The sequence below is a fragment of the Colletotrichum navitas genome, assembly GCF_030913465.1.
Source record: "Colletotrichum navitas strain CBS 125086 chromosome Unknown LY79scaffold_110, whole genome shotgun sequence".
In the NCBI taxonomy this organism is placed as follows: Eukaryota; Fungi; Ascomycota; class Sordariomycetes; order Glomerellales; family Glomerellaceae; genus Colletotrichum; species Colletotrichum navitas.
The window spans coordinates 94,855-117,334 of NW_026850656.1; the positions used below are offsets into that span (position 1 = coordinate 94,855).

General features: G+C 51.0%; 9 protein-coding genes across 9 annotated transcripts; 5 read left to right on the forward strand and 4 right to left on the reverse strand.

Moving 5' to 3' along the window:
• Positions 1–53: 53 nt before the first annotated feature.
• LY79DRAFT_527349 (FAD binding domain-containing protein) lies at positions 54–1,433 on the forward strand (the record flags this gene model as incomplete). The annotated part of the gene is made up of 3 exons (XM_060555927.1): positions 54–164; positions 251–1,056; positions 1,121–1,433. The coding sequence occupies 3 exons, from the start codon at positions 54–56 to the stop codon at positions 1,431–1,433; spliced, it is 1,230 nt and encodes a 409-aa protein (XP_060408333.1).
• Positions 1,434–3,279: 1,846 nt separating this feature from the next.
• On the reverse strand, positions 3,280–5,750 carry LY79DRAFT_594467 (phenylalanine ammonia-lyase; the record flags this gene model as incomplete). The annotated part of the gene is made up of 2 exons (XM_060561690.1): positions 3,280–5,177; positions 5,738–5,750. The coding sequence occupies 2 exons, from the start codon at positions 5,748–5,750 to the stop codon at positions 3,280–3,282; spliced, it is 1,911 nt and encodes a 636-aa protein (XP_060408334.1).
• A 537-nt stretch (positions 5,751–6,287) lies between these two features.
• On the forward strand, positions 6,288–7,980 carry LY79DRAFT_527298 (cytochrome P450; the record flags this gene model as incomplete). Its single annotated transcript, XM_060555922.1, has 3 exons — positions 6,288–6,509; positions 6,567–7,757; positions 7,828–7,980. 3 exons carry the CDS (start codon positions 6,288–6,290, stop codon positions 7,978–7,980), a joined length of 1,566 nt encoding a protein of 521 aa, XP_060408335.1.
• A 979-nt stretch (positions 7,981–8,959) lies between these two features.
• On the reverse strand, positions 8,960–13,853 carry LY79DRAFT_527351 (canalicular multispecific organic anion transporter 1; the record flags this gene model as incomplete). Its single annotated transcript, XM_060555928.1, has 11 exons — positions 8,960–9,152; positions 9,223–10,512; positions 10,570–10,693; positions 10,781–11,119; positions 11,183–11,345; positions 11,407–12,116; positions 12,164–12,397; positions 12,459–12,738; positions 12,790–13,007; positions 13,059–13,584; positions 13,647–13,853. 11 exons carry the CDS (start codon positions 13,851–13,853, stop codon positions 8,960–8,962), a joined length of 4,284 nt encoding a protein of 1,427 aa, XP_060408336.1.
• A 462-nt stretch (positions 13,854–14,315) lies between these two features.
• On the forward strand, positions 14,316–15,683 carry LY79DRAFT_570368 (uncharacterized protein). Its single transcript, XM_060559141.1, has one exon. The coding sequence runs from the start codon at positions 14,630–14,632 to the stop codon at positions 15,338–15,340; it is 711 nt and encodes a 236-aa protein (XP_060408337.1). The 5' UTR covers positions 14,316–14,629; the 3' UTR covers positions 15,341–15,683.
• Positions 15,684–15,749: 66 nt separating this feature from the next.
• On the forward strand, positions 15,750–16,896 carry LY79DRAFT_570371 (uncharacterized protein). Its single transcript, XM_060559142.1, has 3 exons — positions 15,750–15,955; positions 16,047–16,357; positions 16,416–16,896. Exons 1-3 carry the CDS (start codon positions 15,772–15,774, stop codon positions 16,629–16,631), a joined length of 711 nt encoding a protein of 236 aa, XP_060408338.1. The 5' UTR covers positions 15,750–15,771; the 3' UTR covers positions 16,632–16,896.
• An 87-nt stretch (positions 16,897–16,983) lies between these two features.
• Positions 16,984–18,366, reverse strand: LY79DRAFT_479275 (uncharacterized protein; the record flags this gene model as incomplete). The annotated part of the gene is made up of 1 exon (XM_060553256.1): positions 16,984–18,366. A coding segment is annotated over one exon (1,383 nt), but the record flags the coding sequence as incomplete, so codon positions are not given.
• Positions 18,367–18,955: 589 nt separating this feature from the next.
• Positions 18,956–20,241, reverse strand: LY79DRAFT_570373 (uncharacterized protein). The gene has a single exon (XM_060559143.1). The coding sequence runs from the start codon at positions 20,067–20,069 to the stop codon at positions 18,963–18,965; it is 1,107 nt and encodes a 368-aa protein (XP_060408340.1). The 5' UTR covers positions 20,070–20,241; the 3' UTR covers positions 18,956–18,962.
• Positions 20,242–20,335: 94 nt separating this feature from the next.
• Positions 20,336–22,393, forward strand: LY79DRAFT_570374 (major facilitator superfamily domain-containing protein). Its single transcript, XM_060559144.1, has 6 exons — positions 20,336–20,853; positions 20,907–21,033; positions 21,087–21,202; positions 21,257–21,543; positions 21,599–21,803; positions 21,859–22,393. The coding sequence occupies exons 1-6, from the start codon at positions 20,430–20,432 to the stop codon at positions 22,197–22,199; spliced, it is 1,500 nt and encodes a 499-aa protein (XP_060408341.1). The 5' UTR covers positions 20,336–20,429; the 3' UTR covers positions 22,200–22,393.
• Positions 22,394–22,480: the final 87 nt, after the last annotated feature.

Genomic DNA, 22,480 nt, shown 5'->3' on the forward strand with positions numbered 1-22,480 from the left:
TGGCTTTCCAAGATTCCTCGGGAATCATCAATGCCATCGCCTTTATCTTCGATATGGCTGATACGTCTGATTTTCGACCCCTGCTGTCTATCTGCATTGTAGGTTGCGGTCTTAGCGGACTGGCTTCTGCTTTGGCTCTCGCTCAAGCTGGTCACCATGTGACAGTGTTTGAGCGTAGTGTCAAACTACAAGAAGTAACTCCATGCTTGCCATGTATTGGATTTCGAGACTTTCTAACGCTGCCCAACAGATTGGTGCAGGAATACAGCTATCCCCGAATGCGACGCGTTTACTTCAACACTGGGGCGTCTTCGAGGAGGTTCTCAAGTATGCTGACCAGCCAGAGGCCGGGACCTTTCGCTCCTACCGGGGAGATGTGCTCTCGCAGTCACCGCCTGTATCCCATCCGAACCTGGTTAGCGAGGCCCCTTACATCGTGATCCACCGTGCAGACCTCCTCAAAACCTTGCTGTCGGGAACAGAAATGCTTGGGATCGAGATAAAACTGGGAAGCGAGGTTAAAGAGATCGATTTCAACAAGCCCTCCTTACGCCTGTCCACCGGCGAGGTTTATGAAGCTGACCTGATTCTTGGTGCGGACGGGGAGAGGTCCCGTTGCCGGAGTGGCCTGTTGGGCCGCGAGGACCCTCCTTACAGTCCCGGCGACGTCGTGTACCGGGTTTCCGTTCCGACAAAGAACATAACAGAACTTCACTCTGCCTGGGACATGAAAAGACGATCCAGTGTTAATTTCTGGATGGGGCCAGGCGGACACGTGGTCTCATACCTCATCCAACACGATGTGCTTAACGTAGTTCTGGTATACGCCGAGGGCGCGAGCGGCGATGTCATGTACGGGCCGCAGCGGGCAGGCCTGGAAGAGTTCGGGAGCAGGATCGCGGGGTGGGACCCGGTACTTCATGAGCTCATCAACACGGAAGGGTCTGTCTGCACCAAGTGGACTTTGTTCCAGATCGATGAACCGACCCAATGGCGTCATAAGAGTGGACGATTCGCATTGATTGGGGATGCTGCGCACGCGATGTTGCCATGCCTGTGAGTATTGAATTTATGTATTCTCTCGATCCATTCCAAACCGATCCGGCTGACTCTTCTTCAGAGCACAGGGTGCCGCGCAGGCCTTTGAGGATGCAGGCGTCCTGGGGGCGATATTCAGTCAGTCGGTGGGGCGTGGCCAAATCCCTGATGCTCTTCGTGTGTTCGAGGAGGTTCGCAAACCACGAGCATCAGATGTCCGACGTCGCACGTTGGACCAGAAGGCCATGTTCTCCCTTACCGATGGCCCAGACCAGGAGGAACGCGATGCAGAACTTCGTGCGGGTGCGGACTATGGGTTGTTTGAGTGGCTCTGGGAGTATAATGCCATTGAAAGTGGTACAGAGGCGTGGAAACGGCTATTGGCCCAGACCTAGTTATGATAACGGACTCGAGATCCTCTATAGTGTCTAATTGATCAAGATATTATCACTTCCTTTCAGGTCCGATGTACCCGGAGATATTCCATACAATTAATGCATTCGATGAAAGAGAGAGCAAAAGAAGAATTTTACAGCAGGTAACACGCTTATCCATAACAAACGGGAGCATAGGGTCTATAGGTCTAGGCGGGTGCTGACGGGACATCATTCAGTGACATGATGATGTTGATGAACTACAGCGTCTGTTCATTGAGGTCAAAAGCAGTTGTCCTATTGAGAAACGATGTATGATCCGGAGATTGGGTAGAAATGCCCATACGAAGTGGTCTGTGCATGTGGTGAGCCACATCTGTGGCGGCCGCTACTAGACCGAAGCTATTCCCAGCTTCACGACAGTTATTCTTTTGGAAATCTATCTTCACACGTTGGTAAAGGATGTACTCAAAAGGCCCTCGAAAAAATATGGACATATCCACGTGGTGATAGGCTATAGAAAAGCCGTTGCTAGTGAGCCCCAAGTATATCTCGTATGCGTTCGTTCTCCTTTCATCGTCTTCGAGAATCCTTGTTTCTCTTGTCTTTTCTGACACACAGGTCGTATACTCTGGGATCATATCGGAGCTCAGTTCTAAACGTAGCAAGGGTAAAGTTGATAAGATGGGAATCGCAAGGGCAGATTCCCGAAAGGTTCGTTAACATTCCCACATATCATTAGCAAACACAGCTAGTACACCAGTCATGGATGTGTCGACGTAACACCGCTCTGATGTGGCCGGCTGGCTGAGCCAAGGAGTCAGAAAACGAGCCCCAAAAGTCCCTCGAGAACCATGGAACGCGTATGTGGAAAGGACCATTTGAGTAAGGCGATAACATTCCGGTGTTTGGTTGGTTTGTTGGTTGTGTCACGAAAAAGCGGATCTGCATAATTGCCACTGCGCAGTTACGGCTTACCTCTCACAGGCTGTTTCTTTGTGACATGGAAACAGGGATGACCTGAGCCCCGAACTTGGCTTCCATTACTCATGCCGAAGACGTAGGGTGTTTGCCTCCCATATGACTCTGATCAAGGGGCATTGGGGGGTGAAAGTGGGTGGTTAGACAAGCTGATAATACCCCCCCCCCTGGTTAACCTGAAAGTACTGAGCTACATATAAGATCAGTACCAGTACATGGTGGCCTACAGGCGCAAAATACAGGCTTCCGATGCAACCCATATGCTAGGAAGGTGGCTGTAAACGGTGTGAACGTCCAGCAGACATGTAGGATTAAACCTTATGTTGTGTTGAACACTAGACATGCTACTCATACTGTGTTTTTCCGACTGTGTTAATAGTATTATTGTGTACCTGTGCGGGTTTGAGAGCGACTGCTTTGGATACGTACTTTGGCGCATGTAGAATTCAGTTAATCATCCAGTTCATCTTGCGATTCTAACGAACCATATGTCCAGTGGTAACTAGATTTGCCTCGAGAGAACATTGAAAGTATGGAACCCTAGTGCTCACATTTTCAAATGTAGTAAACGAGGCTCGTACCGGCAAGGCAGTGGATCCATTTGTACGACAAAGGAGGTATTCTTACCGAATGATTTCTTCTAGGGAATTCTACTTTCAAAGCGAGGTATTTGCATGTATTTCTGTTCTTCTTTGTGGGTGGCCAACTCGCTCTCCCCTTTGTCTTATTTAGAAGTCTAATTCATTACCTAATGGATGTCTCTACAGGCCTCACACATGTAAATCGTATGAGCTCCTCGTACTGAACGGACTGATGTCCCTCAGTATCGTGATGACAGGGGTTTTGTGTCTGCGGTGTGAATTCGCAGAACCATGCCCCCAGCGTCTCATATGTGTTTTCCATTCGTGATCTGTTGCGCCTCCGCTTCCTGAAGACACTCCAGGACAACGGCGTACAAACGTCCTGACCTGATGGACTCGAAGACCCGGGTGTTGTAAAGCCCCATGCTTGGCGTGACGCCGTCCGGCGTCGGGGCATCGGTCGAAGCCAGGTGAGCCTCGCCCAGGAACGGGATGCCGAGATCCTGTCGCAGGAAACGGTACATGCGACGCGAGGCTTGGCCGATGTACGGCGTCGCGTCAGGCGGGGCATCCTGGTTCCGGCCCTCGACCCCTATGGTACGCAGGTCGAGGGCCTGGCACAGCGCCAGAAGGTGCGCCGAGGCGATCTGGGACAGCACTTCGACGGCCTCGAGCGTGTAGCGGGCCGAAACGAGCGCCAGGGAGTTGAGGGCCTGGTTGCCCATCTCGGCCGTTTGGACGTGCGATCCGACGGGGTTGGCCAGGAAGCCCAGCTCCGAGGTCAGCGCGGCAACGACGACGTCGAGCCCCTTGAACAGGAACGAGTCGTTGGCGTCATCGGAGCATAAGTTGGGTGGCAGGCCCCAGTTGGTGGCCGGGTTGATCATCTCGGTGCACTGGGTGAAGAGCATGCGGCCGATACTCTGGAGGCCTTGGCGCAACTTCTCGGCCGCCGACGTGACGGCACGCGCCTGGAAGTTGCCGCCGTGAAGCACACGGCCTGCCTCTGTATCGACCAGCGGATTGTCCGTCACCGAGTTGAGCTCGATCGTCAGCTGGTCGTACGCAAGGCCAAAGTCCTCCAGCACGGGGCCGATCCACTGGCTAGCCGTACGCAGCGAGTAGCGATCTTGTCGCAGTGTCGCACTATTCCAGCTGTCGTGCCGGTTGAGTAGCCTTGACCCGGCCAGGAACGCCTTGATGTTCCGCGCGCTGTCCACCTGCCCGGGGTGCGGCCGCACACGCGCGATGAAGGGCTCGAAGCTCTCGTCGTTGCCCTGCAGCGCCTCGACGCTCATCGCCGTCAGCACCTGCGATAGCGCTGCGAGGTGAAGGGACTCGTGCGCCGCGAGAGCGGCAACCCCGGCTGACACGGCCGTGCCGTTGACGATGGCGAGGCCCTCCTTGGCGTGCAGGCTGATGGGCGCGATGCCGGCCTCCGACAGAGCGACGTCGGCCCTTGTCACTCTTCTAGCCCCCCCCAAGTCTCGCGGGCCGCTAAAGGCTGTAGCGGAGGTCTTGCCTTGCATCAGGGCGGCGATCCATGCGAGTGCGCTGAGGTCTCCCGAGGCCGAGATGCTCCCGCGGACGGGGATGCGCGGCACGATGTCCTTGTTCAGGAGATCCACCAGAGAGTCCGCGATGTTGACCCGGATGCCCGACGCACCGCCGGCCAGGGAGTTCAGGCGGATGAGCATGGACGCCCTCGCCCAAGACTCGGGCATGCAAGTAGCAGCAAGCGAGTCGTTGAGCGGAAGAGGACTTGGCACCGACGTAGCTTGTTGCTTTTGTTGTCTATTAGATCTGCCATTGCTTAGATGGGCCTCGCTATGGCTTTGGCTCGAAGTCTCGTTACTGTTCAGAGCCAGATTCTGCTCGCCGGCCGAGACAATTCCGCACGTCAGGTGGCTAATTAGGCTTTGCTGGACCCTCTCAACGTCGCCGGACCTCGTGTCGGCGCTGCCACCAAACCCCGTGTTGACGCCGTAGATGACTTCTCCCTGGGCGATCTTCTCGGAGATGATGTTGCTGCACGCTTCGATGGAGTCGATGGCTGCCGAGGTGAGCTTCACGTGTGTTAGTTGTCTCGATACTGCCACCACGTCGGCGATGGTCAGGTCCCCTCCACTAATGGCAACTGTCGCCTTGACCGATGAGGCCGGATCGCGCCCCTGAGATAGGATCAAACCGGTGAACGTACGTGCTGAAGTGGCCATATTGATTCAGAAGGAAGCGCGCAGATAGGACCCAAACATTAAAGAGGCAATGATGAAAGTACCTGCTGCTTGCGTCCTTCCCGCCTGAAGACCAGGGATTCGAGGTCCTCATAAAAAGTCTTCACTGGCAACAAGTACGCGCATTCCATCCAGTGTCGGTGAGCGTACCCAGGCAAACAGCGCAGCTGGGTTGAGATTCCTACCAGGTTACCGCAACACGAGCTGCTGCTGCGAGGACGCGCGGAGATGAGTCTCCAGAGACGTACCCGTGGGAAGCCAACCCGCATACTATCATAATACAGGGGTTGCCTGTGTGCTTCAGTCCTTGGCTAGTTTGTGTATAAGACAATGGGTACGCAATTCTCACGTCAAACGACCATGTAGACATTATGCGCGATGAGCTCACCATGGTCCTTGACGGGTAACACAGATATTATGTGCCGCACTCTGCAGGCTATATTGAATTTATGCAGTGGGATGAGATTGATGCAGGTGAGACGAAATACGCACCACAAGGCAACTATAAATCCTAGTACTCGTGAATGACCTTTTGTGGCCATCATGGATGCGCAAAGTTGGCTTGCTTCCCAAGCCCATATTTCCCCGGCGGTTTCTCGCCGATGATGCTACTGCTGGACATATTGACTGTTACTTCAAACATGTCTTGGCATACCACATGCATATTCATTTGTACACAGGTTGCATGAGGTACCTGTGCTGCTTGATCCATTCACTGGTTTGCTCTACGGTCTGGGGCTGTCGACACCATGACCTCCACGAAGGCGGTGAGAACTGATGGTTCTTAGTTGCCCTGATATCTTTATTCGGACTCACCTGCATGATGTAGAATGGAATCGGCAATATACGCGTCCGGAACTCCACACAAACTTGCTGCGCCTGAGCCTCCGCCATCAGCAGAGAGCTGGCGTAAGTACCTACCCTAAATAGGGCAGCAAACTTCGCCATGCCGACGAAGACTCCTCTCCGACCCAAGCGGTATCGTGCGAGAACAACATCTAGGATATTTCTTTTCCTCGATACCCCGAGCGAATCAGAATTACTATTGCCATCCCTTCTCTCTACTGTTGGGTGCCATTATGTACTCCATCGAAAATTCGTACTACTCATATTTGGGTCTCTTACTCATTCTATGCTGCAGCGGCGTAGTGTTCGTCCAGTTCCTGAAACCTACCGACTTGAAATGTTATCTGGGCACAAAGAGACGGCCAATGCCGCCAGGGCCACCGGGCGTACCGATCTTGGGAAACTTGCCGCAGATGATGCAAGCCCGCCGCGAAACCCTTTTGTTCAATAAGTGGGTGAGTCTCAAACTCCTGCTCAACACGGAGTTGCTTCTCGATCTTAACATCTACTAGCTGGCTTCCTTGATACCGTACGGCGAAATGGTGACGCTGCGTATGGGATCCAAGACGTGGGTTTTGCTCAACTCGGACCGCGTGGTCTCGGAAATCATAGCTAAGCGTGGGAAGATCACCAACGAGAGACCCCATATGCCCGTCGCGAGCGATCTTGTGAGCAACGGAAAGCGCACGGTGATACGGCAGGAAGCAGAATGGCGAGAAGGACGCCGCGTGATGCATCAACTGCTCAGCGGCTCGAACCTCAAGGTCTATGCTGGCATGCAAGAACTCGAGAGCATGGACATGCTGCGGCGGTATCTTCGGGAGCCTAACCTCTGGTTTGCCCACAACTATCGCTATGCCACTTCCGTGCTTTACAGGATTGTTATGGGCTACCCCCTGAACAAGACGAAAGCGCAGCTCGACGACTATCAGAGGGTGACGATCGAGTTCGTCACGGCCATCAACCGGAGCTACGTGGATTTCTTCCCATCGGTTAGCAAGCTCCCCCATTTCCTACAGCCTTGGCGGCGTTTCTGGGCCCAGATGGGCTCGTTTCATCGCCATGTCTTCCAGGAATGGTGGGACCCCATCAAGACCGCCGTGAGTAAGGGGTCGGCGCCGCCCTCGTTCGTCCGCGACGTTCTTCTCCATCCAGATGTCAGGTTTACTGGGGATGACGAAGAGGCTATGTACCTGGCCACATCTGTCATGGCGGCCGGTGGTGACAACACGCGCATGACGATGAATGTGTTCATAATGGCCATGGTCACACGCCCCGAGGCCCAGTTACGGGCACGCGAGGAAGTTGATCGAGTGTGCACAGATGGCGATTCGCTCAGGCTTCCCCGGATGGCTGACCTACCGGCGATGCCCTACGTCGCAGCCATGATTAAAGAAGTTCTCCGTTGGCGACCGACCGTCCCCGTTGTTCCACCCCACCAGCTCACCGAGGACCTGGAGTTCGATGGGTACTTCATACCTTCCGGCACATGCTTCCTGGTCAACTCGATCGGGCTGTCCAGCGAGTTCGACAATGCTTATGAGTTCCGGCCCGAGAGATGGAATGAGGATTTAGGAGCCGATAGGGTACCGAACTTCTGGGGATTTGGAGGCGGCCGTCGGATCTGCGTCGGGTGGAAAGTTGCGGAGCAAGCTTTGTTCATAGCATTTGCTCGTCTGCTTTATTGTTTCGAAATGAGTCCGGTTCGTTCATCTCCACCCCTTGTTTTCATGTCGCCCCGAAACCGACCGCACACTAACACAATACATCTAGAACGGGCCAATTAATGACGAGAAACTCAACCACCAAGCCCTCAACGAACCGTTCCCTGTGAAGACCACTGTTCGCAGTGCTGGCCACGCATTGCTCATTGAGGAGGAAGCATCCAAGTATGAAGCCTCATTCTCTACCTTTGGGGTCAAATGATCTCTTTCGGAGGAAGTTAGGAATACACGTTAGAGAGTACGGTAAACAGAAAGGATTGAGGTCCCAACACAGCATACCTAATGAACTCAGGTTGACTATGCTGATCAGCCTGTCGTAATGTTCTGATTCAACAACGCCCGGCCTCTTACATCACTTGAACCTCCAGCTCCTCTATCTCCTTCCATCTGCCCTGAGTCAAGTACGTCGACGCTATATCGGCCATATTTTTGACACGGCTTGTGGCGCAAGGGTCACAATAAACAGAGTGTGGTCTACACCACGTTGGATCATTTCCGCTTTGACAAGCGGACTACATAGTCGTAATCAATGCAATCAACAAACCAATAAAACCATTGTTGATACCTCGGGTTGATTTTGTTTGTATCGAGTAACCCTAATAACTTTATTTCTAAAGTACCATTTAGGGGACATTATAGACAAAGGCTATCTTTTATATAGATAGTTTTAGGTCTTTTTAAATAGACTAGAGTGTGAAGAGAATATACCTTTTAATTAAGGCAGCATCTATGTTTATACGTAGAGGAATCTACTTATAAAGAGAAAAGTTCTAGAATTAAGGAAAAGTAGGCAGTTTACTATAATAGACAACTTGCTAGACGTATATATTAAGGATACTAATTATAAGAAGGTAACAAGTTAAAGGGATTTTAGGTAGGGATAATAGACTAGAAGGCCTAGGCAGAGGGGCCCAGGGCAGTAGCCTTTGTGGCTAGGGGCATAAGAAGAAATTTAATATAGAGAGGTAGTTATTAGTTGCTGTACTATAATCAAGGTGGCCTACACTAACAATGTATACCAAGACAAGTGTGTAGGAGGGAAGGTTACTAAGTATTAATAGATTCTAGAAGACTAGGTACAGTAGGGGTATTTCTATCCTACGCAAGTCCTAAACACCTGAGACTAATATTACATAGCACTAGCAAAAGCCATTGCAGACTGCACTCGAGCCACCTACTCACTAATTGAAAAGTTCGCATCTCTCCATGACATCAACGACGGCCCCAAAGTCTACCAAAACACCTTTATCAAGAACAGCAATCTTGTCATATGCCACGACCGCTTCCAATCGGTGCATGATTGAAATGACGGTTGCATGTTGCAGTCTCGCAGCCATGACTGTTTCGGCGTGCGCTTCAGTCTCCTGATCGAGGCTGCGTTACAAAGATTACAGCTATCAGCGGGATTCCATGAACTAGTGTGAGATACACCGGCTTTACTCACTTGCTTGTTGCTTCATCCAGTAGGATAATATTACCGGTTCCCGTATGGTTTTGGAGCAGAAGTCTGGCGATAGATAGGAGCTGGGCCTCGCCAGCTGAAATCTTTGCGTTTGCCCTCTTGCTGTTAAGGCCACCGGCAGTCGCGATGACGTCCCACACACAAAGTCCCCGGAGTGTGCTCTCCATCTCTCCGTCGGTAATTCCTCCGCTGGGGTCGAGCTCCTGCCGGAAAGTCGACGTCGGTTCGAAGAAGCTGTCCTGGGAAACAACTTGAAAGCGACGACGCAGAAGGGCCATATTCTGGTCAGTTATATCGATACCGTCTACAGAAATACTGCCGACAGGCACATGCAGCATTCCCAACAGGGCTAGAAATAGCGTTGATTTCCCTGAGCCTGTACGCCCGCACACAGCAATTCGCTCGCCTGGCTGCACAGTAAGAGTCACACCGCTTAGTCTCCAACTGGAAGCATTGTCGCCGTTATCGTAAGTGGCCCACACATTCTCAAACTTGACCTCTCCTAAACCGGGCCACTCATCGGGCACATCCACATCGGACTGGTTGTGATTCTCGCTCGGCGTATCTCGCTCAAACATGCCAAGACGCGAAATGGCTCCAAGTGAGGTCTCTAGTGACGTCCAGGAGATGATGAAGTTTGTGAGGGTCTCGCCAAGGGTTGTAGTGTTCAAAAAGGCCACACCCACGGCTCCAGCAGCAATTTTGTCTCTCAACCCAATGGCCACACCAGCGACCGTTATGGCGAGCGCCCCTACCACCAGGTTCAGAACGAGTTGAAGCCATCTTTGTACCATATAGAGCAGATGGAATGGCTCCTGGGATCTGTCCAACTTTTCCATAAACTTTTCTCGCATCGAACTGGTCCAGCCGTTGGCGCGGATGACGGAAAGTCCAGAAGCTGTCTCGCCAAATTTGGTGTGTAGATCTGCTTTGGAGTCTAGATCCAGCAGACGGAGCTGCTTGGATGATCGAAGATAGACCCGTTGAATTGAATAAAGCACGGCGGATATGACAGGGAGCACGGCAAGTGCGTGCTTGGAGACTATGGCAACTAGCACCAACTGGAACGTGGACGTAAATAGTTCGGCGCAGGTGTTGAATAGATCCAAAGGCAACATTGTGTCTACGAACATCAAGTCCTGGTTGAAGCGATTCATCAAACTTCCCGTGTCGATGCGACTGATAAATGCAAACGGCGCAACGAGGACTGTCCGAAGAAGACTAGCATGCAGTGATGAAGCTGATGTGGGTACTATACAAAACATCAGATGACTGTCGGACAGTGTTAGTGAATATGAGACCCTAAGGGTGCGAATCGTTCGATCTTACAAGACGCAAACGCATAATACCAAAAGAGGCAACACTTCTAGCACTGCGAACATGCCGATCCAGTAGTCATTGCCACGCCTGTCGCCTTGCTGAAGAGCGGATGCCCACCATTGTACCCAAAGATCTGTAACCATTTATTAGTTCTGACGTGATCGACCGTCCGAGGCGAAATGCTTGAGAGCCGAGTCCTCAGGTCCACATATTGACATACCTGGAAGTTTGAGGCATACAGCGAAGCTGATAACTAAAAACAAGAATATTCCGGCGTTCTTGAAACCCATGGCTTGTGCGTATCTTATGTATACTTGCCTGTCTGACACAAGCTTCTCTGCTTTACTTTCCACATTTTCAATCTCTTGTGCGCCATTGGTAGCAGCCGCTCCGGACGATATTCTATTCTTTCCATCCGTATCTGTATCGTTAATATGCGCTAGTTTATCGATATGATCTTCTGTCTTTTCGCTGTTGGTCGATTTCTGTATGGGGATTGATGCAAGTCCTCCATCGGCGGAAATTTCGTATACTTCATCGGCCAAAGTTGTTATCGAGGCTGCAGTAAGTAGTATGTATCAGCCGCTGAAGACATATGCTACGCCACAGTTAATCCACTTACCATCATGGGCCGTGAATAACACTGTTGTTCCCAGTCGCCGCAGAAGCCCGCGAGGACCCAGAAGCCGTGTTGATATTTGCCGTCTCGTGGTACGGTCCAGTGCACTAAACACATCATCCAACAAGACGACTTCTTTTCGAAGTACGATTGATCTAGCTAACGCCTGAAAGCAAAAGTGATAAGCTTCTGATATTTCACCATTGTGCAGATAGATATAGACTTACCAACCGCTGGCGTTGTCCCCCACTGAGACGGACTCCGCCGCTACCGATGTAACCAGTTTTGTAGTCAGGCAAGCTCGTGAGGTCGTCCAGAAAGCAGGCGTCAATGACCTCTGCGAGCCACTCTGTATCCTGCCCTCCGTACTGGGTCCAAGTCTGCTCAGCTGACATGTTCTCCAGCCAGGGTGCTTGGCTGCAGTATGCAATGTTCTCACGGGACACATCAATGATGCCAAGGATGGATTTTACCTCTCCGATGATTGATTTCAGGAGAAGTGACTTGCCGGACCCGGTTTTGCCAAGTAGGGCAACGACAGAGCCGCGCTTCACCTCAAGGTGGATGTCTTTGAGTAAGATGTTTCCAGGAGACCATCCCAAGGAAACGTTTCGGATGGATATGGCATTTCTACCGTCACCCGCGGTGGCGGGCAACGCTTTGCTGTCGGAGTCATGAAACTTCCTGTTCGGTACACTGCTTGTTGTAGATTGAAGCCCCTCTGGAGTCTCGAGGAACGCATGAATTCGCATAAAACATCCTTGAGCTGCACCAAGAGCCGGCATAGCTTGAAACAGGTGGATTAAAGGAGCCCCAAGAAGCGCAATAAGGACAAGAGAAGAGAACATCGTTGCCGAGTCTAGATTACTGCTTTCGCCTTTGATGCCGATGTAAGCCGCAAAAACGAGGAGTGGCGAAAGCGTCACGGTGCTGTAAGCTACCTTCATCTTAGCTCAGGGTTGGAAATGCAGGTTGGGGACTCACAGAGAAAAACAGAAGCAGTAATGAGAGCACGAAATAGCCTTGCTGCTCGTATTTCCAGCCTTCTCAGTTCATTGACTACCTCGCTGACTCTGTCTTCTGCCCCACGCATCTTTACAGCTTTGAGAGAATCAAGGAGTCGTTTGGTTGCTTTGATGCGCTGTTCCATAGCTCTCAGCCACTTTTGTTGCTGCAAACTGATTTTGTTGGCCACGACGGATGACAACACACCACAAGCTACCCCATAAAGGTGATCAGCTATATTCCAATCAAGAAAAAAAGACAATTCATTACTTACCGAGTGCGAGTCCAAGCATGGCCATCGAAGAAACGCCCATGATTCGCTGCAGCAGATACGTTGCCAATGCTGTCTCCAATATGCCCGCCCACAGTTCATGGATAAAGGCCAGGCCACTAACGATGCGCTGTGCATCTGAGATCATCAGTGTGTTTGCCTTGGACTCTATCCCGTCATGTTCGGGTAGCCGTAGCACCTTTTCGAATATGGCCACAACTAAGCCGCCACGCACAATCGAAACAGACTTGTAGGTCAAGCGCCAATACCAGCTGTTCGAAACCTTGAAAGAGGTTAGCCAGTCATAACAGCTAAGGGACAGGGCTTGCCTCACAGCTATGCCGATGTATACAAATACGCAGGCCCCAAGAAGACCGTACCCATGGCTCGCCGGTCTATTTTTCCCGTTCTCCAGGTAGTTCAGCAGAGCTGTGACTAAGAAAGATTGGGCAAATGTGAAACCGGTCACCGCTAATCTCGGCATCACTGGAGCAAGCGCGTGCCATCCCAGCGAGGTGAACGTCTGAAGAGCAAAGCCATTGCCGGAACGGGCTATCAGGTCAGAAAGTTGATCGTTTTGGTAAAAGGTGGGATATAGCTTACCGATGTGACCTTTTGCTACACTTCTGAACCTGTAAAGAATACTATGGGTGTACAGAGGGCTGCTGATCATACCCATATCTCGGGCCGTAAAGGCACGTCTATAGCCAGTGAGGAAAAGGCTATTCAGCCAAAGGAGGAAACTCTGACTGATAGGTCCTGCGAGATCTTCCGGCCCTTTGCTATCCGAATACCTGTCAAGCACCTTTTTCTTCCCTTCCAGTACGGCGAGAAGAACCTTTACAAGGCAGTCGGTAGTAGTAATAGCGGCGCCGACGGTTTGACCCATGAGAAAGTATGTCCTTGCGCGGGCGACTTCGGTCAAGATGGCAGTAAATAAGTAAGCCATGATCAAGGATGAGGGGCGACATGATTTTCTATGCTCGATAGGGGAGAGAAGGCAGAGAGCGCAAGCAGCGGCGAATCCAAGAACGGCTGCTGGGACTGATGCAGCCGTTTTGATGTCTTCTGTAAGGCATCGTTGGATGAGTAGAGCCAATTGCAAAGCAGCTGATACAAAGGCGACGGCCTACACGGTGTTAATTTGAGGCCAATCTCACCCTTCTACTCGAGAAACTACGCGTTACTCACCAGCTTGGAATAGTACCGACGGTCGAGGCGTGCAAAGGTGGGCCGATAAACAAGTATTGTAATTTGGATAGATGCCAAGATGATTAACACAGCCGAGGGTAAAATGGTCAAGATGGAGTCGTGGAACAAGAGCGTGAAATCAAAATCGGAACGGCAACCCTGAACAGCGGGCCCAAAGACACGATCGGCCTCGATTGAACATTCCATTGTGTATAGATGGTATGGCCATAGAGTCGTGTCTGCTTGTCGAAACGAAGAGAAGAGGAACCACGCCGAGACGATTGAAGGGAAGATAGAGCGATGAGTAGATAAGGGGCGCACAAGTAACCTTCCGACGGGGTACTTAGACATTGTTCGACGTGTTCGAGTACCAATTTCGAGTGAGGAATGTTTCTGACTGCAATAAACTTTTCCAATCAGAATTGTTTTCTCTACCCAATGAAGCGTTAATAGCGCCCCAAGCATCCGGAGGTTTAACTAGATGAAGAAGGTGGCAAGCAAAATACCATTGAAAACTATTGCGGCGCAGCGGCAAGGTCAGCTTACCCGGCGTCTGAGCCTATTAATCCATCAGGAAAAGGGTCCAGTGGCAAGAACGCGTGGAATCAGCCGGTGACTAGAGCAATTCGATATCGTGTATCGGAGGCTCATGGCTGAGATGACGGCAAATGATTAAATTATGCCTTTCTTCTAGATAATACCTACTGCCTAACAAGAAAGCGGCCCGCCAGCAGTTTTGTCAGAGATCAGTATCCTTGCCATTCAACGTGTGGCAATAAATCCAGAGAAAGTTCCTGTTTTATCGCAGGAGATACAAGGGCGTATGCGAATCGACGGCGAACCAACAGTCACGTCTAGGCCACCACGAAACCGACGAATACGGAGAGCCGACCCCCCTTGCCCCTTGAAAGCCCCATCGGTGGCTGCTCAACCGAATCAATACAACCAGTTCCGCTGAATCGCGACAAGGCATTGTAGCCAGAATGGACTACAAGTACAACAATGTGCCTGGAAGTGAAGGGGCATTGCAGACGGAATGCCACGCGACAACAGATAAGAAGGTACGCGATCAGCCCACGGCTTCGAGGTTGCATTTGAGGCCGCACCTCTCCTCATGCGCGATTGCCACGATAGCTGCCGTTATTCTGGCGGTGGCCTCTTTATTCGGCTTCTTCGTTGGTTCAACAGCAACGAGAATGGCCATGAAGGGTGCCGCGACCGCCGTTAGCGAAGTCAGGCTAATTGACGACTGTGGTGAATCGCCGGCACAGGCGAGAAGCAATGGGTGCAGATACGATACCATGATCCAACAGTGGGTCCCGGCTGCATGTTACGACGAAGAGCACTCGGAGATGTATCTCTCCACCTACAACTGGAAGTGGTATTACGACATTGACGCCAAGTACGAGATGCCAGATGAGGTTATGAGGCGCGGGGAGCATCAGGTAGCCTTCATGGTTGACGACTACCACCGTCGTCATTGCGCCTACGTCTGGGAGGTTTCGGCGCGAGCCTTACAGCAGCAGAAGCCCATGCTGGACGAGTGGCTTTCGTACAAGCACGTTCACCATTGCAATCGCATCTTGCTTTCCCCCCCTTGGAATTCGACGAAGCACCCAACAGCTGTTGAAACGCACTCGGGATATGGGAGATGTGCCCCGTACCAGCTATGGGCCACAGACATGCCAGAGTAAGAAGTCGAGTCTGGGTCCAAGTCCAGGTCTTCTAATCTCTGGTCTCGATGTCAGAGCAGCAGATCGAGGCCCCACGATAACAGCCCCGTCCTGAACACCACATTTGAGAGTTGGGGGCACGAGGTGCTCACATATGCACCCGCCATTCTCGGAAAGTGATGGGCGTGGGGAGCAGTACCGGTAGCCATGGAGCCAGGGATGTGACCTTTTTCACATACGACCAGGGTATGCCTATTGGTCCTTTTGGTGCTTTTGGTCCTGTTGGATAGAGTCACCAGTTTCCAACAGCCTGAAGACTTAACAGTTTTACGTCATAGGGAAGCGAGATTTCGTCATATAGCCGGAAATGTCAAAACCAGGCTCTCAGAATTGTTTTTGCTTCCACCCATTGTTGATTCTGTCCTTGGCGCAGTGAAGCTAGCATATATGTAATGCATTCCATCCCAGCTCTCCCGTGGCCCCTCCCACGGTCCCAGCCGACTGTGCCCAGGATAACCCTTGTTTCTCCAGTTCTCCGGCTTCTCCGCATCTTCTGTGGCCTGCGCCCTGCAATGGAACTATCTGAGTACGAAGCTCGACGGAAGATCCAGAATAGGGAAGCCCAGCGACGCTACAGTGAGTTCAACAGTTGGCCAGACCTGACAGGAAGGCCTCAAACGGAGGGGGAAAAAAGGTTACTGATGTGATTTGTTTTCTTCCTTCATAGGACAGAAGCAAAAACAACGAGGAGCCGATACGTCAAACCATGACACCAACAGCGATGATCATAACCGCGTCCCCGAGTTTGCTAATGCCAACTCCGCTGAACTGCAAGCTGGGGCGGAGAGCCATGATTCATTAGACGTTGACTTCAATGAGCTTTTCCAAGATTCAGATTGGACCATCGCGGCGTCACCATCAGCATGTGCCAACAAAACTGTCGACGATATCGACGCGTTGAGCAGGCCGCCCTATTCGGCTCATCGCTCACGATCCGACAATTATGTCTATCAACACACGCCAAGCGTCTCTGGCCCAGTAGGTCAGCACAAATTTGAAATTTTGACTGTTGAATATCAACACTAACACAATGCTGACCCATGAATGGGCGCCTAGAAACCGAAGACCTTCTTTGCCCAAGACACACAAACTTATACTTAGCAAGGTCGATCGCATAGTTCACGACCTGGACAGACTTTACGACTTTGGCGTTGACATGCAGCTAATAAGCCCTAACGACGAATTAAAATCAACATTGACCAACGTCGAAGCGCTCTTCCACAAGTCAATTCACAAGGCAGCGAGAGGGTAGAGCGTCGTTCCAGATAATTTAAATTAACTGGCATGCGGTCTTGTGTCTGAGAGCGCACACAGCCTGTCCAGCAAGAGCCGTGGTTGACCGTAAGCTACCGAGAGTAATGAGATGCTAATGCTATCAGAAAAATCTTGGGTTTCATCAGACTATCCTCGACATGTTCCGCCCATTATCACGTGTTTAGTTCATTAGTCAAACGTATATATATGTATGTAACTAGCGACTATCATTATTGCTCTCGACAGCTTGTCTTCAATTCCGTCATCTTTCAATCTATCATTCTTTCCATGAAATCATTCTCGGTATGTGTTATTGCCTTTGACGTGGACTTTCAGGCCCGTATCGCTTCATCTTTGCTGTCTTCCGGGCTTTCCCCGTCACTATCGTCGCATAAGCCAAAGTTTGAGGCGTCTACAAGTCTCCACGCTGCCGCTCCTGTTGCATTTTCCGGAAAGCCTGGAGACGCCATTCTTGACCTTCTCCTGGCGATACAAATCCACAGCGCAAGCGATGCTGCGCCCAGCAACATGAAGACGAGTACCAGCCAGATGCCTGCGCCAGTCGCATGTCCAGCCATCGCCATACCGCTGACGATGTTACCAAGACCGCTAACTAGTATAAACCGGCCTGACCAGATATGCGCGTGAGACACCCAACTTCGCTGTCTGATACGAAGAAAGACGAAATGATGCCTCAGTCCCAGTACCGCCTGCATTAGGATCAATAGTAGGATAACAATCCCAGCTACTTGGTGAGAGGTCCAGAAGGGCTGCCTGTGACTTATTATCACTCCGACGATTGCGCCAATGACTGCCAAAGATGATGCCAGTGTTTGCAAGACCCAATGGTACCGGAATGAACTGGATGAGCCTAGTGCAATAGCTGCCACACCCATAGGAAAAAGAAACAAAAACGCTGTGGTCATGAAAAATGCATGGAGATGGCCAAGACCGAGGCCAAGGCCAAACCTTCCAAGAGCAACGAGCAAAGACGTTATTCCTGAGGATGCATTCTCTGCGTTCGAAAGAAACGTTGATGTCTCTCGAGGAAACGTCGAGGCTCCAATAGCCGCCACGCCCGGCTGGATTTGAGGCGAGGAGGCACTGTGGCCTGTCGAGCGCTGCATGTCGATGTAAAAAAGCCCCCACCCACCCGCCCCAAAGTTATGAACCTCCATACCGGCATCCACGGCATAGTCAGCTCGGGACATATGCTGGCGGTCGTTCCACGCCCAGATCCACGGGTGAGAGGTGTCCGAGACGTCGATAGGCGACCCTGGCCAGCGCGAACACCCGTAGCAGACGGCGGCAACAGAAGCTACAAAGACATCGGCTTCATCTGCTCCCTTGGTCCGAAGCCACTCGGATTGCATGAGTCGGACATTCGCAAGCCCGGTGTCTACGGCTTTTACTGGCCGTGGGGATTGATGGCTGTTGCTGGTCACGGTACGGACGCTGACTGTCGGATCTCTCCCTGACAGCGGGTCGCCATACACTATGAACATGAGTGCGCCAGCCATGGTTGGGCCGGAGCCAATGGCGTTCCAGCCTTTGCCAGATGAGGATTGAGTCACATGAAGTCTTAGATAGAGGTCATGTGAGGCTCTCGAGTGGTTGTGGAATATGCTGACGCCAACGCAGAAATCGACTTCACCGTCGTCGTGCCCAAATCGGCAGTATTGAGATGTTTCAGCAACAGCAGAGTGTACAAGCTGGAGAAGGAGAAGAAGGATAAATGAGCCTGTGAGAAATGGGGTGTAGTGCAAGTTGCGCAACCAAGGCCATTGTCGGGTGGGAGCAAGTCCCTGTTGCTGCTGCTGCTGGGGCATGGCGATGATATGCTTGTTGCTAGTACCGTTTCTTCGTCTTTGTGCCGTTCACCCACTGGTCGTGAAGAAGACACACGTTTATTTTGATTTATAACCTGTCAAGTTGCTAGCGATGGTTTCGTTCGAAAAACTATTAATCCGGGCTCATAGGCATTGCAAACCAGAACAACCATCAGCGGCCGAGATCACTGTCTATGAACTCACTTGCTGTGAGCTTACACTTTACCTACCCCTGACAAAATGCAGCTAGTGACCTATGATGAAGAGCGTTGGATTGATGGTGCAAGCTTACTCTGCATGGTGACCCTTCAATGCTGACGCTTATCGACACAACAAGCCTGTACCTAGACCTTGCAGTCCCACAGCAAAGCGATTGTTTCGAGGTCGCCTGTGTATCGTGTTTCCGCTTTTGCATCTACACAGGAACATGCGCACAGAGCTAGCTGTAAGCAGGACAGGAATAGGACTTATAGTTTCTTGGTAAAAATAGGCAATCTGACTTAGTATTTCTCCAGTACTATCCATGCAGTGTCCATACATTCCACGCTGCCGCCATTCGCCTCTAATGCCTCTACAGCTGACGCGATCTTGTTCCGATATCCTAGCAACTCACATTTCGCAGTGGCATCTTTCACCACCGCGTCTACATCATCCTCGAATCTGCCGCGCAGCACATACTGGGCTTCCCAGTACCCATCCCTCATAGCTAATGGTGTTGATACCAAGCCCCTTCCGGCAACACTCCACCCAGCCTGTCCCGCCCGGGCCACCAAGTCGTCCGGGAATAAAGCCCCGCCACGCACGTTCTGCTCGTCAAGCCGGGGTACGTAGTGCGCAGATCGGAGAGAATATAACTTCATCTCCGCTTCGGCCGCCAGCGCGTGAGGCTTCTGCGCTGCCGTTCGGGCCTGCCCGCTCCATTCCGCTACATAGATGCGCGAAACTTTGGCAGCAGCCATGGTCTCCAGAAGCTCGCGTACAGCATTAGTTGACGGAAAATACCAAAGGCTGTGGCAGAAGACCGCGCCGTCAAATTCGATCGTGTTGTGCTCTCCAAGCCTGGCCTCAGCTGCTCTAGTCCAGGACGATGCAGAGGCCTGATCCGAGCGGGAAGGGGCATTAGAGGACGATTCTAGGAACGTTCTCTTGCGTTCATGTAACCATTGCGTTGTATCGGCGCATTCAAAAGTGATTCGATGGCCAAGCACTGAAGCCAGGATGTGTGCCTGGGCCTGACCAACAGTGTAAGGACCGCCATAGTCAGGAGGCGCACTGTCGACTCCTGTGACGCTACCTGTCGAGCCTACAGCTTCCGCGAGTACGAGGGTTGATTCTCCCTGACCACAGCCGATGTCCAAAAGCTTTGATCCTTGCGGTATTGCCCAGGCGTCGCATATGCTGAGTCTATGAGTGAAACGTGTTTCGACGGTGGCCTTCTGATTACTGGCATGGAGATAGCATGCCAAGATTGTCTCTAGCCGACGTGACGGTATGGATGACATTTCTGCTGGGAGGGTGATGGTAATTATTTTTGTATTCGGCGACTTGCTGTCCTTGATATGCTGCAGTGATATGCCCATTCCCATATTGTTTTTAATTACCGTCATTCAAAAGTTTTATGTCTTTCTATATGGAGCTGTTGTGACAAGTGAAGAGTCCATCACCCTGACAATACCTGACCACTTATCATTGATTACCTACCAATAAATGAGTAGAACAACATGCAGCGTCAGCTGACCATGCATTATCATCTCGCTTAGCACAAGTGAGCGAGCGAGCGATCAGGGCCCACGTTACACCAGCATTCAGGTCGCCAAGACAGCTGCCGCCTTCGCTTTTATTGCAAGCGTCCGCCAACATACGCTGATCAGGCCATCACTCCTACATCTCACAACAACTCTTGCCACTACGAAATAACCTCCACCCGCCCTTGTAAATACCCTCAATTTGACAGTCTCAGCATCAAAATGGGTTGTGCAAGTAGGAGACGCACGACTGAGGGGTTCGCGCGTGAATACGAAGCCGAAGATGCAAATCACGTTTCTTGGAGACCTATCGTCATGGTTGCCATGATGTTGTTCATTGATGGCCTCGGTTACGGCATGTCTCTAGCTCCTCAAACGCAGCTATTCGAGAACATCGTTTGTCGACAGTATTACAAAGTCAACAGCACTGGCCTTGTTGGCAGGCCCTCCGAAGAAATGTGTAAAGACCCTGCCGTTCAAGATGTTGTGGCGGAACTATTTGGTTGGCAAACATTCTTCGACGGCATTCCCGGCTTGGTACTGGCTATTTGGTTTGGCGTTCTTGCCGACAAGCAGGGCCGGAGACGAGTTCTGTTCCTCAGCCTTGTTGGCCAAGTCTTGGGCGCTTGCTGGGTTCTCTTCATCTGTAGGTGACACGGTGCATCGTGCCATTGTTTGGGTGACTGACGCAATTCGCAGGTTGGGCGGAGTTCCCCCTCAAACTTATTTGGCTGTCCTCGGCTTTTCTCGTTATTGGGGGCGGGAGTACCGTAACTGGTGCTGTGTCTATGATGATTATCACAGATGCATCACCTGAAAAGTATAGGTAAGTAAAGATCCATAAGAATGCTACGTCCTTGTATGCTGACACTCGGTCAGGTCGAACATTTTCTTCTACGCCCAGGCGGCTCTAATTGTGGCGGAACTCGTTGGCCCAGCGACAGGATCTCTCTTAATGACCAACAGCCTATGGCTTCCTTTACTCCTGGGATTGGGTAAGAACAGCACTCTCCCGTTTATGGAATCCTTTTTTTAACACAGGTCAACAGGTTGCACGGTCATCACTTCTATCCTCGCTGGAACGATCCCAGAAACTCTCCATCGTCGCGAAGGAGGGGCAATTGAATCGGAACATGAAGACCTCTCCGACGATCTAAGTCTCCAAAGGACACTTCGAAGACTGCTCGAGCATGTATACAAGACTCTCAAATTCATCGCCAGCCATCGAAGCGTCTTGTTCCTAGTTTTAACATTTCTAGTGGTTGACTTCTCACGACAATCGCTGGGCGTTCTGTTACAGTATTTGTCAACTAGGTACAGCATACCTATTGCCAAGGTAATTTGTTCCATTAATATCTCCTCGATGTCCTCATTTGACTAAACCCTACCAGGCCAGCATTCTTCTGTCGGTCCGGGCTTTTGCACAGCTTGTTACCTTCATCGCCATCTTGCCTCTTTTAGACCTTTTCGTTTCTAAAAAACTAGGCCTTTCTGCAAGAGTAAAGGACTTTTTGCTTTCACGACTTAGCATCGCATTTATAATGATATGCTTTGCAATTTTAGTCCTGGCTCCAAACCTTTCAGTTGTTGTTATTGGTAAGTCCACTCACCTAAAGTCTCTATTAGCAAGATGACTAAAACGTGTATCTAGGTCTGGCGTTTTATACTCTTGGAAATGGGTTTAGCTCTTTTGCTAGATCACTGCTTAGCTCCCTGATTGAAAAGGACATGGTTGGAACGCTGTTTACAACGCTTTCCATGATGGACACACTGGGCTCCTTGCTTGCAGGCCCTATCGTTGCTAAAACCTTCAGCTGGAGTTTGAGACTTGACGGAATTTGGAAAGGAATGCCTTACGTCATGTCCTTCATCATCTGTGGATTGGCGTCAATCGCACTCTCCCGGGCTGGGTCGGGAGGCTTGCCTGATAAGCACGTTGATGACGACGAGGAAAGCAGATCTTTCCTCGCCCGCGACTCCTCGGCAAGCTGACAAGATTAGCCACAAGTTTCTAAATTTCAGACTCCCGAAAGCTTATTTTTGTCTCAATGCTCGAGAACAACCCCTTGGCATGTCATGAATGGGGGCGAATTGTAATGCTTGCAGCAATTATGTTTTCATGCAAGCAATGTGACTTGATAAGAATACATCTTAGTTCATTAGTTAAAATATTGATATCTTACCCTATTAAAGCTTTGGCGCTAACGTTAAAAGTATTGAAAATCCGCGTTTGTATTCTTACATGTGCCCTCTGTTTCTTGTCTGTCTACAGC